Here is a 17,116-nt window from a genome sequence, read left to right as displayed (position 1 = left end):
AACAGGTCCCGGCCATAGTCTTGACCTGCTCCTCCATAGACAGTTTGTCGTCTATTTTTACGCCCAGGTTCTTGGCCCAGCTCTTGGGGAGGGGGGCTTCGCCCAGCTGAGAGGGCCACCATTCTGGAGACCAGATGGTATTGGCCTTCCCAAACAGTAGAATCTCTGTTTTTGAGGTGTTAAGTTGTAGAAATTTTGCCTCATCCAATTGGCAATGCTGGACATGCAGCTCTTAAATTTTAATTGAGTTGCCATGATGTCCTCCTCAATGGGGACGATGAGTTGCGTGTCGTCCGCATAAGAGATGGTCGCAAAACCATAGCCTCTGATGATGTCAGCCAGAGGGGTCATGTATACATTGAACAGGCTAGGACTCAAGACAGACCCTTGCAGGACTCCCCTGTTCAACTCAGTGGTTTGCGATACAAAAGTGTCAAGCTGGATGCTCTGAGTGCGGCCCAACAGGAAACTTTCTATCCACTTAAGAGCCCTACCCTTCACCCCAATCCCCCCTAATATGTCAAGCAGCTGCTTATGCGAGATGGTATCAAATGCTGCTGACAGATCAAGGAGGACTAGGATCATCCTTATGGTATCCGTCACAACCAACAGTGCAGTCTCCGTGCTATGTGAGGCACGGAAGCTGGACTGCGAGGGATCTAAGAGGTTGTTCTGTTCCAGATAGAGGGATAGTTGTTGGTTCACTAAGGTTTCCAGGATCTTTGAGCAGCAGGGAAGGAGCGAGATTGGTCTGTAATTCTGCAGCTCATTCGGGTCTGCTGATGGTTTCTTTAGCAGGGCTTTACACGTGCGGTTTTCCACTTATTCGGGAAAATGGCTGTCACCAGAGAGATATTATATATTGTGGAGAGCGCACCTGCTGGCACCGGGCTGAGTGTCGCCATAACAGCTGGCGGTACAGGGTCCAGCGGTGACCCTGATTTTGCCCGGCTCAGTAGGGAGCCAACTTGCTCCTTTGTTACAGACGAGAAAGAGTTGAGCCCAAGAACGGGCTCTCCATTTGGCCGTGGAACATTAAGTGGTTGTCCCTCAACTAGTTCCTCTTCCTCCATGTTGATATTTTGGTAGATCAAATCGATGTTTTGAATAAAATAGCTGGCCAGCTCATCGTAAAGTGCCTGAGTGGCGGGGGGGGTGGCACATTCTCAACTTTAGGATTCGTAAACTCCTTCAGGATCTTATATAGTTCCCTGGTAGAGTTTTTAGCTTCTGTGATGCAAATGCCCAAGTGTGTCCACCTTGCTGCATTGCAGCTGTTGCGGTAAAGTTTGTGGGCCTTTCGGTACTGTGATTCATCTGTGTTATCCTTTGACTTCCTCCATCTCCTCTCTAGGGCTCTGCAAGTGACTTTCTCCTTCCTAAGGGTGTCCATATAGCAGGGGGCAGGAGCTGCCCTCTCTTGAATGGTTAACTTTTTGAGAGGGGCTACAACATCCAGGGCTTTTTGGATTGCTGCCTCCAGTTTTGACCAGGCCAAGTTAGGATCCGTGACTGAATCAAAAGCAGGATCCTTGTAAACCTGACCAAACGTGGCCGACAATACTCTTGACCAAGGTCTGTGCGAGGTCTTATGCCCCTGTGCCCGCTTGGCAGATGGCACTTGCATCACCCGGAATTGTAGGGCTAGATGATCGGTCCAGCCGAGTATTTGAGGGGGATCCACTGCCAGCTCAGATATGTTAGAAAAGATGGCATCTAGCGTGTGGCTGGTCTTCTTTAATGTCAGATTAAGGGATTCCAGGGCTGCAATAAGACTGGCAGTGTCCGAATTGGTGTGTAGTTCTAAATGATGGTTGAACTTATTGGCTTTCAAGACACGAGGAGCCAGTCTGTCTAGTAGTGCGATGCAGAATTCCTTTTTACTGCCTCCCGGGGGTGGTATATCGGAGCACCAGTCCAAATGGTGGCCTGACCACATTCTACCCTGAATATTAGAAGCTCCAGATTGGGGGAGGACACCCTATCCAGTGCCCTTGAGTAGTAAGGGGGTCGGGTGGCAATCGCTAAGCCACCTCCGCGTTTACCCGATCTGCCCAGCCTGGTGACGGAGTAGTCCTCTGGAAAGGCAACTGCTAGGACCGGGTGATGTCTTTGCTAAGCCAGGTTTCGGTGAAAAGACAGATGTCAGTTTTCAATTCCTCTAATAGGTCCCATGTTTCCAAGGCATGTTTGGAGATAGATCTAACATTCAGATAAACTCCTTGCATTTGATTTCTCTGTGTGTGCAGCCCTGTTCCACTAGGTTCCTGCAGCCTTTGTTGTGGCTGTGCAGAGAAAAGAGGATTCGGGAGAGAGGCTGAGTATTCTGCCACTGCCCAATCCCGACTGGTGCACTCATCATATGAGTTTTGACCAGGCCAAGTTAGGATCCGTGACTGAATCAAAAGCAGGATCCTTGTAAACCTGACCAAACGTGGCCGACAATACTCTTGACCAAGGTCTGCGCGAGGTCTTATGCCCCTGTGCCCGCTTGGCAGATGGCACTTGCATCACCCGGAATTGTAGGGCTAGATGATCGGTCCAGCCGAGTATTTAAGGGGGATCCACTGCCAGCTCAGATATGTTAGAAAAGATGGCATCTAGCGTGTGGCTGGTCTTCTTTAATGTCAGATTAAGGGATTCCAGGGCTGCAATAAGACTGGCAGTGTCCGAATTGGTGTGTAGTTCTAAATGATGGTTGAACTTATTGACTTTCAAGACATGAAGAGCCAGTCTGTCTAGTAGTGCGATGCAGAATTCCTTTTTCCTGCCTCCCGGGGGTGGTATATCAGAGCACCAGTCCAAATGGTGGCCTGATCACATTCTACTCTGAATATTAGAAGCTCCAGATTGGGGGAGGACACCCTATCCAGTGCCCTTGAGTAGTAAGGGGGTCGGGTGGCAATCGCTAAGCCACCTCCGCGTTTACGCGATCTGCCCAGCCTGGTGACGGAGTAGTCCTCTGGAAAGGCAACTGCTAGGACCGGGTGATGTCTTTGCTAAGCCAGGTTTCGGTGAAAAGACAGATGTCAGTTTTCAATTCCTCTAATAGGTCCCATGTTTCCAAGGCATGTTTGGAGATAGATCTAACATTCAGATAAACTCCTTGCATTTGATTTCTCTGTGTGTGCAGCCCTGTTCCACTAGGTTCCTGCAGCCTTTGTTGTGGCTGTGCAGACAAAAGAGGATTCGGGAGAGAGGCTGAGTATTCTGCCACTGCCCAATCCCGACTGGTGCACTCATCATATGTAGTGGCTATGTTATTTCTAGTTGCTTGGTCCTCACCATTTCTCCTATTGCATACTGGCACATATCCAAATTCCAGGAGTGTGTCACGTGTGTATGTAATTCTCCCCCCTACATACCCCTGCTGAACAACTGGCAGCATCCTGGGCGGCAGGCGGCGTTCAGGCGCAGACGGGCTTGCCTTTGGCGAGCCTTAGGCGTGTCCGCTGCACGCGCCCGCTCTGGTGCAGGAATTTATGGCGTGGGCGTGTGGGTGACTAAAGCGCTAACCGCCAACCAATGATATGGAAAAAAGACTGGAAGTCAGCTCTCTCCACACAAACAATCACCTAATGCGATTGCGTTGGACCGGAGAGCCTCTAAAATGCCTCAAAGTTAAATACGCACAATTGCTAACAATTTTATGTCCCCACCAAGAGATAATCTATTTACACAGTTTTAAAAGCGATGTTTCATAAGACAGGGTTTCATCAGATTGCCCCCGTACCTCTCCACGTGCGCGCCCGCCCGCTCTGGTGCAGGAATTTATGGCGTGGGCGACTAGAGCGCCAACCAATGATATGGAAAAATGACTGGAAGTCTGCTCTCTCCACACAATCACCTAATGCGATTGCAGTGGACCGGAGAGCTTCTAAAATGCCTCAAAGTTAAAAACGCACGATTCCCAACAATTTTATGTCCCCACCAAAAGATAATCTATTTACACAGTTTTAAAAGCGATGTTTTATTAGACAGGGTTTCATCACATTGCCCCCGTACCTCTCCTCCCACCATCATCACCACCAAATCCCACCTTCCACCCCTCCAGATGAAACCATACCTAGTAGCAATTTTCCACTCCGAGGTTGGCATGACCTATTCAAACCCAGCCTTTTCCAGCACTAGTCCCTTTTTTATAACCAGACTATCAGGCCGCGATATGGACAGTCATGCGCCTTCTTGGCATGATGGCCCCCTGCATCGCTATTTCACCCCATGCCAGACTACATATGCATCCGTTTGGCGAACAGTGGTCCCAAGGGGAGGGTCATTGGTACGATTTAGTGTTGATCGGCCGCAACACTTCTCGCTCTCTACAGTGGCAGAATACCATCAATCTGTTGCAGTGGCGGTCTTTTTTTAGACCCAGTTCTGCAGAGGACCATTACAATGGAAACCTCCTGGCGGGTGGGGTGCATACTTAGAGGATCGGACTGTCCCAGGGCCTTTGGGACTCCAAACACCAGGGCATCCTCATCAACTGCATGGAACTTGTAGCCATTCACCTAGCATTAAAAGCTTTCCTATCTCATCTGATGGGCATGGTCATCCTCGTTTGAACTGTCAACAGGACAGCCATGTATTACATTCAGAAACAGGGCGGCACCCGGTCTCCCCGACTCTCACAGTTAGCACAGAGACTTTGGAGGTGGGCTGTCCTCTGCAAAGTCCGTCTGCTAGCAAAGTAGCTTCCAGTAATGAACAGCAACTTTTCTGACCTCCTCAGCCGGATGTGGCAACAAGTCCATGAGTGGTAACTTCACCCACAAGTGCTCTGCCAGCACATTCAGCGCTGGGGTTTCCGAGAGATAGACCTTTTTTGCCACAACAGAAAATGCCAAATGCCCAAACTTCGCCATCCAAGTTACCACACCCACAATCCAGGGGCAATGCACTGTGGATGAGTTGGTATGGGATATTTGCTTACACTTTTCCACCTCTCCCACTACTTTCAATTGTGGCTCCGACCATCATACTGGTGGCTCCCTTATGGGCTCACCAGCCTTGGTTCATGACTTCTCAGACTCTCTCCGGTTCTGCACGAGAGGCTCCCCAACAGGCCAGACCTTTTCACGTAGAACCATGTAGAAATCAGGCACCCAGACCCCGAGTCTCTCAACCTCGCGACCTTACTCCTGGAATCATAGAATTTGGGTACCTTAATCTTCTACCTGAATGCATTGGCATTCTCCAAGAAGCATGCAGACCCTGGTCATGCTATGCGGCCAAATGAAAGAGATGTGTGTGCTATTGTCACTCAAAACATAGTGATCCATTACTGGCCACAGTGCAGAACGTTATCTGCTATATGCTTTTTTGCAGATTGCAGTCCTAGATTTCTCCTCTATATGGCTACACCCGCCTGCTGTGGCTGCTTCCCTTCAGAATACACAACACGTCTCTCTCTTCAGAATTTCAGTTATTAAAGCTTTTGTGGAAGGGCTCCAAGGGTCATGTTACCAGCCCCAACATGGATTCTCAACAATGTACTAACAAGACTCATGGGTCCTCTGTTACTTCCCTCCAATCCTGTCCCCTTCAGTACCTTCTTGAAAGGTTGCATTTCTAGTTGCAATCACTTCACTCAGGCATGTCAGTGAGCTACAGGCATTAACCTTCAAAGAGCCTTTCTTCCAAGTTCATAGAGCTAGGGTTGTCCTACGCACCAACCCCAAATTGCTTCCTAAGATAGTCTCCCAGTTCCACCTTAATCAGTCTATTGAAGTCCCTGATTTTTTTCTCCATAACCTGACTCAGTTGCATAATAGGCTCTCCATACTTTGGATGTGAAACGAGCCCTCATGTACTACATTGAAAAAAACTAAACTATTTAGAAGCACACAGCAATTCTTTGTTGCTTTCTTCAAACCCCATAAAGGGAAGGGCTCCGTCCAAGTCAGGCATTGTAAGATGGATTGTGAAATGCATCCAGACATGCTATGCTAAAGCTTAGAGATCTTTGTTATGTTATGTTAAAGAATTTTTCTATAGCGCAAATCACCACTGGTCTCTAAGCGCTTACACAGAAAAGGTCCATAACCTGCTGCCTCCTGAATCACTCTGCCCTTGGCTCAGATTAGGGTGTAGGTGTTAGTTTTTTAAACAGATAGGTCTTCAAGTTCTTCCTGAAAGACATTAATTGCGAGTCTTCCTTCAGGCTGGCTGGTAACTCGTTCCAGATTTGCGGGATAAGTACAGACTGGGCTCAGCCCCCTTTGGATTTTGGCTTAAATCTAGGTTGAAACAAGTTGGAAACTTTACTCGAGCGCAAGGCTCTACCTGGAATGTGTTTCCTCAGACGTTGTTTGATGTATTCCGGGGCATTACCAAAAATGGCTTTATGGGCCACGCAAAGACATTTGAACTGCACTCTGAAACCAACAGGCAGCCAATGCAACTTCCAGAGCAAAGGGGTTGCATGCGAGTTCCTAGGTAGTGAGTAGATCAATCTGGCTGCGTCGTTCTGAACAACCTGCAGTTTCCTCAAAAGCTTCTGCGGAAGACCTAAATACAGGGCATTCCCATAGTCCAGCCGCCCATTCTTCTTAGAGCCCATGCCACTCAGAAGAAAAGGGCCTCCATGGTGTACCTGGAAAACATTCCAATAGCTGACATATATTTAACCCCTCCGCTGCGCTGAACGTTCCGCGCTGGTGCGGAACGTTCTATTGAGCGGGCGGGGCCGCGGCGTTCAAGGGACGTGCGCAGCACTACTGAGGTAGTACACGCGACGTCCGCTGAACGTGGCCAGCACTCCGGGGGTTAAAACAGCTTACCTGGTCCACCCCACTCTTTTAAAAAACATTGTGTGGAGGTACTAGCATGCCACAAGCCAATGTTGGCCAGGCAGTACTCCTACACTTTTTCACCAATATACTGCAACACCCACAGGCTAGCCAAAGTTTCTGGGAGAACTGCTTTACAGTTTATGCACAGCATATGCATCTACAGCCACACATGCCTGAAACCCAAAATGTTACTTACCTTGTAAGTATCTGTTAGACCTGGGATCTCTGGTTGGCTAAGGCTTGCGCCAAAGCCAGCCAGAGACCACCGCTCTAGTCAGGGCTTGGGAGTTACACTCCAAAGATAACCCCTGCTCACCCCTTGGTAGCTTGGCACGAGCAGTCCGGCTTATCCAGGAGGCAATGTGTAAAGCGTTTGCGCAACACACACACACACACACACAGCTGCAACACACTAGGCACACCACAAAAGGAACTCCACACAAGGTTATATATAAAAATAGCCTTTGTATTACCATAAACACATTAGATCATAATCACACAATGTACACTGTACCAACTGGCACTGGGCAGTATCTACAGGGGATTATATACACCTGACAGGGCCAATTGGGCCACTGTCAGAACAATCACCAATCACCAATTGTAAATGTAGCACAAATAATAAATGTAGAGCACAACCAGTAACTACTGGTAAAAGTTAGGAACACACTATGCAATAATAATCACATTAGGCATGAATCACATAGTGAAACATAATCTCACTAGCATAAACCATAATACGTCAAACAAGCTACTAATCATATAACACATTCTGAGGTATAAAACAGGGCATAAAGGCATTCCACAGCAAACAGCACATCTAGGCATAAACACAGTGTGCTCCAAGCGGGGGCACAACACCTGAAAACTGGCCTCTCACAGGGGCTCAAATGCCCAATGTCCAGAATATCCGGGCTGGCTGCGCACGCAGCAAAAGAAACAAAGCAAAAGAGCAGGCCTAAATGTGGCAGCTGGCACTAAGTGCTGCACAGCTGTGAGTGTCTGGGGCAAAGGAGTGCATCTCATTCCTAACTCAACATGCCCCTGGAAGAAAACAATAGCCTAAACGGTGCAGCTGCCCACTACTTGCTGGGCAACTGGAAATGTTAAAAGGAGGCTCGGGCTCCCAGTGGCCCTTACAACAAATGTGTCAAGCGTGGGAGCCACCCGGGGCTCTGGAAGTAAGTAAGTAAACCTTGGAGCCCCACGGGGCTCTGCATATTACTAAGGCCCCCAGGAACTGTGGGACACAACACGGGGCGAGGACACAGGCCCCTCTGGCCCTCCAAACAGTTATGGCCTCGGAGGAGCGGCCCACTGGCAGACTGGGCGGCTCTGACTCTGGGCCCCAAACTGGGGTCTCTTAATTCAATAGTCCCCCACACTTTGGAGTGGCGCGCAATGCGGGCCCGCTCCGGAGATAGGCATGGTCACTCTGCCCTGCTCTGCGACAATCCTGCACCCACGGAGCCCCCCAGCCCGTTTCAACTTACCGAGCGGCTCTCGGGGGACTCCGCTCCTTTCCTTGCTGGCCTGCCGGATCCAGCAGCTTCTTTCCTTCGCTGCTTGGATCTCCGGGAGCATGCTTGGCGGCGTGCAGGAGGAGCGCTGAGGCCGAGGCACCCAGCGCCTCCTCCGCCCTGAGTGGCTTCCGCCGGTTGAGCCCCTCAGTTGCCTGACAACGCCTGCGGTAGGGACCAATCCCAGCGCGGCGGGCTCCTGACGTCATGGGCACTGCGAGGCAGCAAGGAGGCAGACTCCCGGGTCAGCGGCGGTGATGCGAGATAGGCACCCGTTCAATAATTAGGTCATAAGCGGGGTGGGCACCCAGAAACAAGCACCCCAGTGCGGGGTGGGCACCCGTTTTCAGATAAGATGCACTCCCCGAAGGCGGCAATCACGCGGGGTGGGCTCCCGCTCGAGTAGGCACAAATGCAGGGGGATCCCCACATCAGGGGGATTCCCTCTTGACAAAGAATCGTAGTTCCGTGCCGCAAGTGAACAGCAGCAGCACTGCTCCCCGTGGCCAGAACAATAGCGCGCTTCCAGGAAATAAAGATATAGCGCTACCCAGGCCCTTGAAGTCCCCAACATCCAGGGAAAAGAATGGAGCGCTCTGAATAGCCTCAAAGAGCAAAACGCTCTCTCAAAGAAGGGCAAAGTTCAGTGAAAGACTTGGAATGAAGGGGGGCAAAGGCTGGGCCCAGGCAGGCCAGCACACAGTTTCCTCCAGCAGGGAGGCAGTCCCTAGTGGCGGTTCCTCCTGGCGCCCAGCATCAGCAGCAGGCCCCCCTCAGGTTAGAAACACCAGAGAACTACTTTCATGGGGTCACAGCCCCTTCTCTTATACGCATATTGTCTTTGTTCACCCAGCACAGGGCTGGGGGACAACCAAGTGCAGCTGGTTTGGGGGGAGCTTTCGAGCACATTGTTGTGCTCAGCTCCTCTGAGCACCACAGGTGGCGGAGCCAGCATTGTGGATGGAAGGCACAGCCCTATTCAGGTCCCAGGTACAACTCCACCCTCCCATCTACATGCAGATCTCCCTATTCACCACCGGGCAAACCCATCCTGGCATGTCCCGCCCGACGCGCCTGCGCGGCGCGGATTCCGCGCCTGCGCTGGGCGTTCTATTGAGCGGGCATTGCAGTTCAAGAATCACCAACGCATTAAAAGTACTGTCATCACCTTACCATGATTTTTCTTGTTTTTCTGCATCCATTTTTACCTTAACATCTTAGTGCCTTACATACTTACAATGAAAAATATTTCATATGTGGAGCCTAACTCTTCAATATGTTTATGAATACATAATTAAACCAGCTGTTGTACCATAGCAAGAGAAGGGATGAATCTGTACATATAGGCCCAGGCAGTTTCTGGGTGTCACTGTTAACCCATTGTTGCTTGTAGCCTTGTGCTTTGTTGTATATTTTTATTTGGTCTGTTACACAACAAGCAACCTAAGTAATGTTTTCTTCCTCTGTAGTTTGGCCCCAAACTATAGGTAGTTGATGTACATGTTTGGCTGCATCCCTTTACAATGTCTTGCTAGAAGATTAGGACAGATGAAGGGAAGAGAGAGAGTAGAGGAGAAAGGGAGGAATTAGGTTACAAGAAGAGTAGTATAGCGATGAGCCTATTCTGGGTTTATAGCGCTTTGTTTTGTGGGCAGACGACCCCCTCAAGTGAAATCATGGGTGTTCATAGGAGTCCAGGTACACGCCAAGCGATTTCCTTTGTTGTCTCACTTTTTGTTTTGTATTATGTTCCTAACTGTTACAATGCGGTTCAACTGTTATAAAAAGTATTGTAAAGCGCTCTGATATCCTTCGGGATCAAGTTCGCGCTATATAAAACTTTATAAATAAATAAAATAAATGGATGATAGAACCGCATTGCGTTACAGAATTCTCAGACAATGAGATGGGGAGAAAAGTGTGGATGGTGAAGAAAACTATGCTCCATAGCCAGTGAGCATGGTTGAAGGATAAACAGAGTGGCTTTGGGTGCAAAGACCCATAGGTCAATCCTGAGACACATGTTGCTATACATGGCTAAATCCCTTTGGCAGTGGGTGTGAGTGCTCAAGGACTTGTTGCAGGATGTGAGAAAGACTTTCCCAGTAGCTATTATGCAGGTCAAAAAGCTGTAATCAAAGAAGTTGTAGTCAAGAAGACGGGGCTGTTTTTAGGTCTCTCCTAGGCAGCGTTTGCGCTGTCTCTTCGAGACATGATATATTCAGGATATGGGCATTAAGCTCTGCCCATCTTTCTAATTGGCTCCCTTTAATATGCTTCATAAATGTCTGCTTTTCATTGGTGAATAGGCTCAGTAGTCCCTCCTTTTCTAGGTTTGTAACCTCCCATGAGGACTACCTCTGTTACATGTGTGTTACTCGTTATGTTATTTATTAGTTATGGGGCACTCTTTTTTTTCCTTTGAGCTTCTTTAAGCTCAGGGTGCCCACCAATGGCGCTGGCATGGGTAAGAGCGTCGGGGAGAGTGCGGAGCAAGAGGGAAAGTAAAAAGATGACAGAATAGGTAAAATTAAATAAAAAAATAAATAACACCACTTAGCTTGAGCTCGCTGCATTGCCGACTCAGCGATGCGGAAAGCACAAGTTAAGTGGTTTTGTTTCTTTTAATTAAATTTTACCTATCTCTTTCTGTCCCCTCTAGCTTTTATATGTCATTGTGTACAGTTTCCTAGCAACCAACCGCAGACTTTGAGTCGACTCAGAGTGCAAGGAGACTGCTCTGAGCGCTGATCACCCTCAATAAGGACTGAGACCAGTACTGAGACCAATCACAACGCTGAAGATCTTTAGTTAAATGAAGGCGGCCCTTGCTTTGCCGATTCTTGCCTTGACGTCCGAGTCTGTGCCACCCTGCTAGGGAATGACACTGCCCAGGTAGGTGAAGGCCTCAACCTCTTACAGATGCATCGCCTGCAAGAGTGACTGCAGTTGTTCTGTTCGTGTTAGCCTTCAGGATCTTGTCTTTTTTTCCTTGTGGATCTCGAGCCCAAGTTGTGCTGATGTGGCTGCTATATTGTCGGTCTCCTCTTGTATCTGCAGATGGGTATGGGAGAGTAGGGCCAGGTCGTCTGTAAAGTCAAGGTTGTCGAGCTGCATCCAAGGTCTCAGCTGGATCCCATTTCTTCTCTTTGCTGTGGATGTCTTCATGATCCAGTCTATGAACAGCAGTAAGAGAAAAAGCGGGAGCAAACAACTCTGGCTAACTCCGATCCCCACCTGGAAGACTTCCGTGAGTTGTACTCCATTCCCTTTCTTGCAGGTCAATCCCTCATAAGAGTTCCTAATGGTTCTTACGAGTTCATCTGCCACACCGTAGTGGCGGAAGAGTTTCCAAAGGGTCTATCTGTCTGCGCTGTCAAATACATTCTCATAGTTGATGATGTTGACATGGAGGAAATGAGTTCCAGTCCATCGACTGCTCAATGATGATGTACAGTGTTGCACTATGGTCTGTGCATGATCTATCTTTGTCGAAGTCAGCTTGCTGATCTTGCAACTGAGCATCAACTTGTTCCTTCATTCCGTTCAGGATGACTTTGTTAAACGCTTTGCCTGGGGTTGTTAGAGGGGTGTCCCTCTGTAGTTTGCGCTGTTAAGGCTGTTCAGGAGCTGCTTAGAAATTGCTGTGAAGAATGCATTGCCATAGTCAAATCTGCTGGTAATCAGGGACTTTGTAACTGTCTTCCTGGTGTTCACTGGTAGCCATTTGAAGATTTTTCCTGACATCCTTATGATGTGGAAGGCAGTGGAGGTCACTGTGTTTACTTGTGCTGTCAGATCCAGCTTGTTGTCTAGGATGATTCCAAGATTTCTGGCATGGGTGGAGGAGTGAGTGTGGGGCCAAGGTCTGTTGGCTACAAAGTGTAGTCCCAGTCCGAGGCTTTCTTTCCAAAGATCACCACTTCTGTTTAGTCTATGTTGCGTATGAGGCAGATGGATTTCATACAATTGGCTGCTTTTTTCATGCAGGTGACATAATTGTTCTTCATTGTGGGGGTCTTGTCCAACAGAGAGACAATCGGATGTGTGTGATCTGCGTAGGAGAGGATGTTGATGTTGTGTGATCATATGAGGTCCGCCAGCAGGGTCATGTAGATGTTGAAGTGTCAGACTGAGGGAAGATCTCTGGAGGGCTCCGCATATAAGGTTTTTAGCCTCCGACGTGTAGGATGGCAGGTTGACTTTTTGTGTTTTTACTGTGAGGAAGGAGCAAATCCAATTGAAGGCGGGTCCTTGGTTGCCTGTTTGATGTCGTTTTCTCATCTGGTTGTACTGGTAGACCATCTTGAAGGCCACTGAGAGCTTGAGCAATATGAGGGCAACTGTATCTCCGCCAGAAGGGTTCAGGGCTGGTGGTGAGGGGAGGGGGGGTCGTCCAGGGGGTAAATAAAAAATTAAATTAAACTTACCTCCTTGTCATGTCTCTCCTCCTCGGCCAGAAACAAGGAACAGGAAGCACTCCGGCTCCCCTGAGCCAATCACAATACTGCAGCGTTGTGATTGGTCTCAGTACCATGGTTCGGCGCTCAGACGGGGAGGGGACTGTGAGCCTGGCATGTTCTCCACCCAGGCTGTAATGCTGCCTCGGTGGATAATATGCTAAGTGTGCATGAAAGTTTGGCTAGCCAAACATTTATGCGCACATAGGAGCGAAAGCCACTCCTCCCCTCCCCTCCCCTGTCAGCAGAGCAGCAAAGCCCGCCCCCCAAAGCTAGCCTGACTGCAACAGGAAAAAATTAAATTATAACATTAAGTTATTATCATTTTATTTTTCCTTACACAGTGCTGAAATCAGTCGGGAGACACTCCGCCTTAGTGGAGGTGTCGCCACTGATCTCCACAGTCGAAGATCAACATGATGTTATCTGTTGTTGCGTGGAGGGTGGTCTTGATGCTGTTGTTGAGCTGGAAACCTGGTTGCCTGGTGTCTAGGAGCTGGTGTGCGTTGAGGTAGTGAGCGAGGTGCTTGTTGGTGGCTTTCTCACTTGTTATTCAGAACTTCCGTCTTCCTGTCAGTAGTTTCTCTCCGAATTTGACTACTGTCAGGCATGTCTCATGTAAATTCTGGAACTCCCTTGTGAACAGAAACTTTGGTTGTTCTTACTGCTGTTTCCGCATCAAATGCTTTTTATGGGACAATGTTGTTAGCCTTGTGCCCAACCTTCAGCCTGGAGAGGCTTGCACTTCATCTGGTCTCCACCCTTTCACCTGTCGGGCTTTGGGGACTCTGCCAGGAGGTTAATCTCTCACCCTCATAGCTCTCCAGGTCACTGGGACATACAAGCTCCTTGACCACTTCAAGCTGGCGATCCTCTGAGCAGCATCATTTCTAGCACTACCTAAAAAATTCAGTGTGCAAGAGAAATGTCTTCCCTTAAGCCCAAAGTCCGAAAACTGTGCAACGATTGCAGGATGCAAACATTTGATCCTCCCGTTAGCCTGTGGTGTCTAGGTTCTAGTCATGACTTGAAGTCCTGTGACAGATGCTCATTGATGCACCCAAAGGCCATCAGGGAGCAGGAATCAAAACGGTTGCAGACCACAAACGCAGGGCCCAGGTAGCAGGGCCGGTTCCGTGCCTAGTGTTGACCTCGCACCAAGTCTTAAGGTAAATCAGAATCACGTTGTATCGTAATTGCAAGCAGGCCAAGCCGTTTTCGTCCTTCTCTCACCACTGCATGGCTGGAGAGAAGTCACTCATTCGATATTCCAAATACTCTGAACCCATCCTGATACTAGTACCAGCATCCACTGAGCTTCCCAGGTTGCCTTCGCCCCATCAACAATTTGAGGTTTTCAAAGAGGGCATGGTGCAGATTTCTAAGGCCCGTCCCCTCAGGCCCCATCAAGCCTCAAAATTCCAGGGCCCATTCCTTTCAACAGGCCCTCCGCTGGGCCAACTTACCCTTTTGGGACTCTTTCTGGCTCCCATCGGTCACTGAACCATGCTTCCACTCCCGCAACCAGGCTGGTTCGATCACTTCTTTCCCCAACCCCTACTCCAGCAATTCTTCTCCAGATATTCATTTCTGATCCAGAACCAAGGTCAACTCACACTAGATCCATGAGATAACTAGAGCACAACCTCCACCAGAGTCCAGGCTGCTTCAGTGGTGTTGGCGAAGGGTGATCCTATCCTGTATGTCTGTGCTACAAGTGCATCTGTGCACACATTCACCAAGCATTACTGCCTCCACAGTCAGGTCCGCAGAGGTGGGAGATTTGCCCTCTCAGTTCTACAGGACTTGTTGCGAGTCCACTCCTCAGACCACCTTTGGGAGATACTGCTTGGGTATCTATCCGACAGGTGATGAATTTGCAGTTAAAAGTGTACGTCAGAACAAATTACTTACCTTCAGTTCTGCTGTTTTTTGTGGACTCTCTACCTCACCATAATCTCTGCTCTATTGCTTCAGGCGTGGAACGATGTCGCCAAGGAGGCACACAGCACCACCTAGTGGTTAATGGGAGCTACTGCTTGAAAATGTCCAGCTCTAGCCTTCCTCCTGGGAATATTTTTAAAGTGAGGAATCTGTAATTAGATAGATGATCCACTCAGAAGATTGTTAATGACAGTAATTAACTTGTCCATCTACCCAAGAGGCATTCTTTTTTTGTAGCAGAATATGATCTGCCTGCTGTAGCTACCAAAAATATCAGGGTGTTTACCAAAAGTTTCAGTGTGCTGTCAACGCATTTTCTGTTTTTCACCACTTAAACGCAGATTTACAAATGTATTTATAAAGTTTTATATAGCGCGAACAAGATCCCGAAGGACACTAAGTTTTGCCATATGATTTACGAGTACTAATCTGCCATGAGAAAATTGTGTTCTCAGTATTTGCATATAAAGACACACACACAGCAAACATACGGACGCATGCACTAGTTCACCGCGCGCCTTTTCTCATCTGTATGTTGGGACCTAAAGTGGTGGATATCCTTTGCTGCTCTGTGACTGATTGCCGGACAGCCAAATGGAGGAGTGCATTAACCAGGGGGCATTACTTCAGGACAGGCGCTGCCTTCGGGAGCTTCTCTTCTCTTGCTTTTAGCTTGGCAGGCTGATAACTTAAGCGTGGAATTGGGACAGGTAGGCAAAGTGAGGCCGGACAGCCGGTGGTTTGGATAGTCAGGGGAGCCAGGATAAAATAGTTGCTAAAATAACACAGCATGGTTGTTGTCCTCATACTCCATCCTAGCTAACAGACACCCTGAGGTCCTCACCATGTTTACAGTGGCCGATCCTGTTTATCAATGCTTGGAGAGGCAAAGCGATGTGCCTTGGGATCTGGCCACATTTTCCTTTTATACTATGTTTCGCAGTTCACCCACTGCTTCATACATCCACAGCTGTAAAAGTATCCCAGCAGAGATGCAGTCTATTTTTATTCTGATGACTAGGACCAAGAAAGCTTAGCCTTTGTGTGAAGCAGTGCGTGGAGACTGAAACTGTCCAGTTCTTTAAAAAACTTTTTAGTATCCTCATTAACCCTTTCCATGCTCATGACGAGCTCAGCTCGTCATGAGGCACAGTGGAGCTGTGCTGATGACGAGCTGAGCTCGTCATGAATCATGTACTAAAGCATTTTCCAGCACAGGGGGGGAAAATGCACAGCAGCGATGTGTTAAGGAAACCATGTGCTCTATACTTTTATTATGATGTTATTTAAGTCCTATTATGTAAACTAACATTTACACTATATTTTTATGTTGCTTCAAAAGTATTTGTGTCAGATTTGTGAACCTGCCAATGATTTGTAAGCCATTGATGTCTTCTCTTTATTTAGATTCAGAGCACATACCTCGAGAGCAACTGGCCTATTCGGGTAAGTACTTTTTCAACTAGCAAGAGGAGTGGTCATTTGTGAAGTACATTTATTAGATTCTACAGGCAGATTTTATGTACAGATATTGTGTTTTAAGTTTAAATGGTTTGTTTTTGATTCATGTGAACACTTTTCGATCTGCAGCTTTCAATACAGAAAACAATCATAATTCCATTTAAAAAAAATTCGATGAACCCTTTCATCTAATGCCAAAAAGGGCAAAATAACCATGGAAATAAAGAGGGAATGACATAGGAGGATTGGGAAGCTAAGCATGAAAAGAAAATCTTAGGTAAAGTGGGGGAAATACATAACGTGTGGGAACGCATCACCCCAGGTAAAACATTATGTTGCTAAATACTGTTGAACATGAATGTAACTACTAAAAAAATTAAATTTGAGTGATACACATTTTGAAAGCCACTTGAAAACATAAGCATCCATGTCAAGTAGCTGGCATATGTTCCTCATAAAAGGACTGCATTACACCTGGGTGGGGAAGATGTACTCCTCTTCATTGCACCACACTTTGAGCTTTGTTGGGTTCCTAATCACTGCCTTAATGTCCAGGTCCAATAACGCTTTTCTAATACTTGTGTATGTACACATTGATGCTGTGTTAAGTTCTGATAATTTTAGAAAAGGAATACACTTGTTTCTTTCATTTGGAGAGATGCTTTTAGTGAGGTTCCCTTATGCAAAATTGCATCTTAAAAGTCTGGGTTTCGGAGCACCTCCGCCAGCCCCAAAGACCTAGGAGGCAGTATATATGCTTTCTTCATGAAGTCTTCGTCTCATGTTTGAATATGTGCCCGGAGTTCACAAATAAAGGAGCGTGCCTTGGTGATGGGCATATCTGGAAAAAATTAACAAATATTGCCATATCTCCGTTTCTTTTCAGGTCTATTCACTTTGTTGTCTTGCAGGATTATTCCTTTAGCCACCATCTGGT

At 47.8% G+C, this 17,116-nt stretch overlaps 1 protein-coding gene across 2 annotated transcripts in view; it reads left to right on the top strand.

Annotated features, from left to right (window-relative positions):
- Positions 1–17,116, top strand: part of RIC1 (RIC1 partner of RAB6A GEF complex) — a 979,735-nt gene that overhangs the window by 677,066 nt on the left and 285,553 nt on the right. For both annotated transcript variants that reach the window (XM_086961422.1, XM_086961421.1), the window contains exon 13: positions 16,126–16,164. In XM_086961422.1, coding sequence (XP_086817548.1) covers positions 16,126–16,164 — 39 coding nt within the window. The remainder of the gene's footprint in view (positions 1–16,125; positions 16,165–17,116) is intronic.

Source organism: Lissotriton vulgaris, chromosome 3_1, assembly GCF_964263255.1.
Source record: "Lissotriton vulgaris chromosome 3_1, aLisVul1.2, whole genome shotgun sequence".
Classification (NCBI taxonomy): domain Eukaryota; kingdom Metazoa; phylum Chordata; class Amphibia; order Caudata; family Salamandridae; genus Lissotriton; species Lissotriton vulgaris.
The sequence above is the reverse complement of the archived record's forward strand: the minus strand, read 5'-3'. Positions and strand labels throughout refer to the sequence as shown.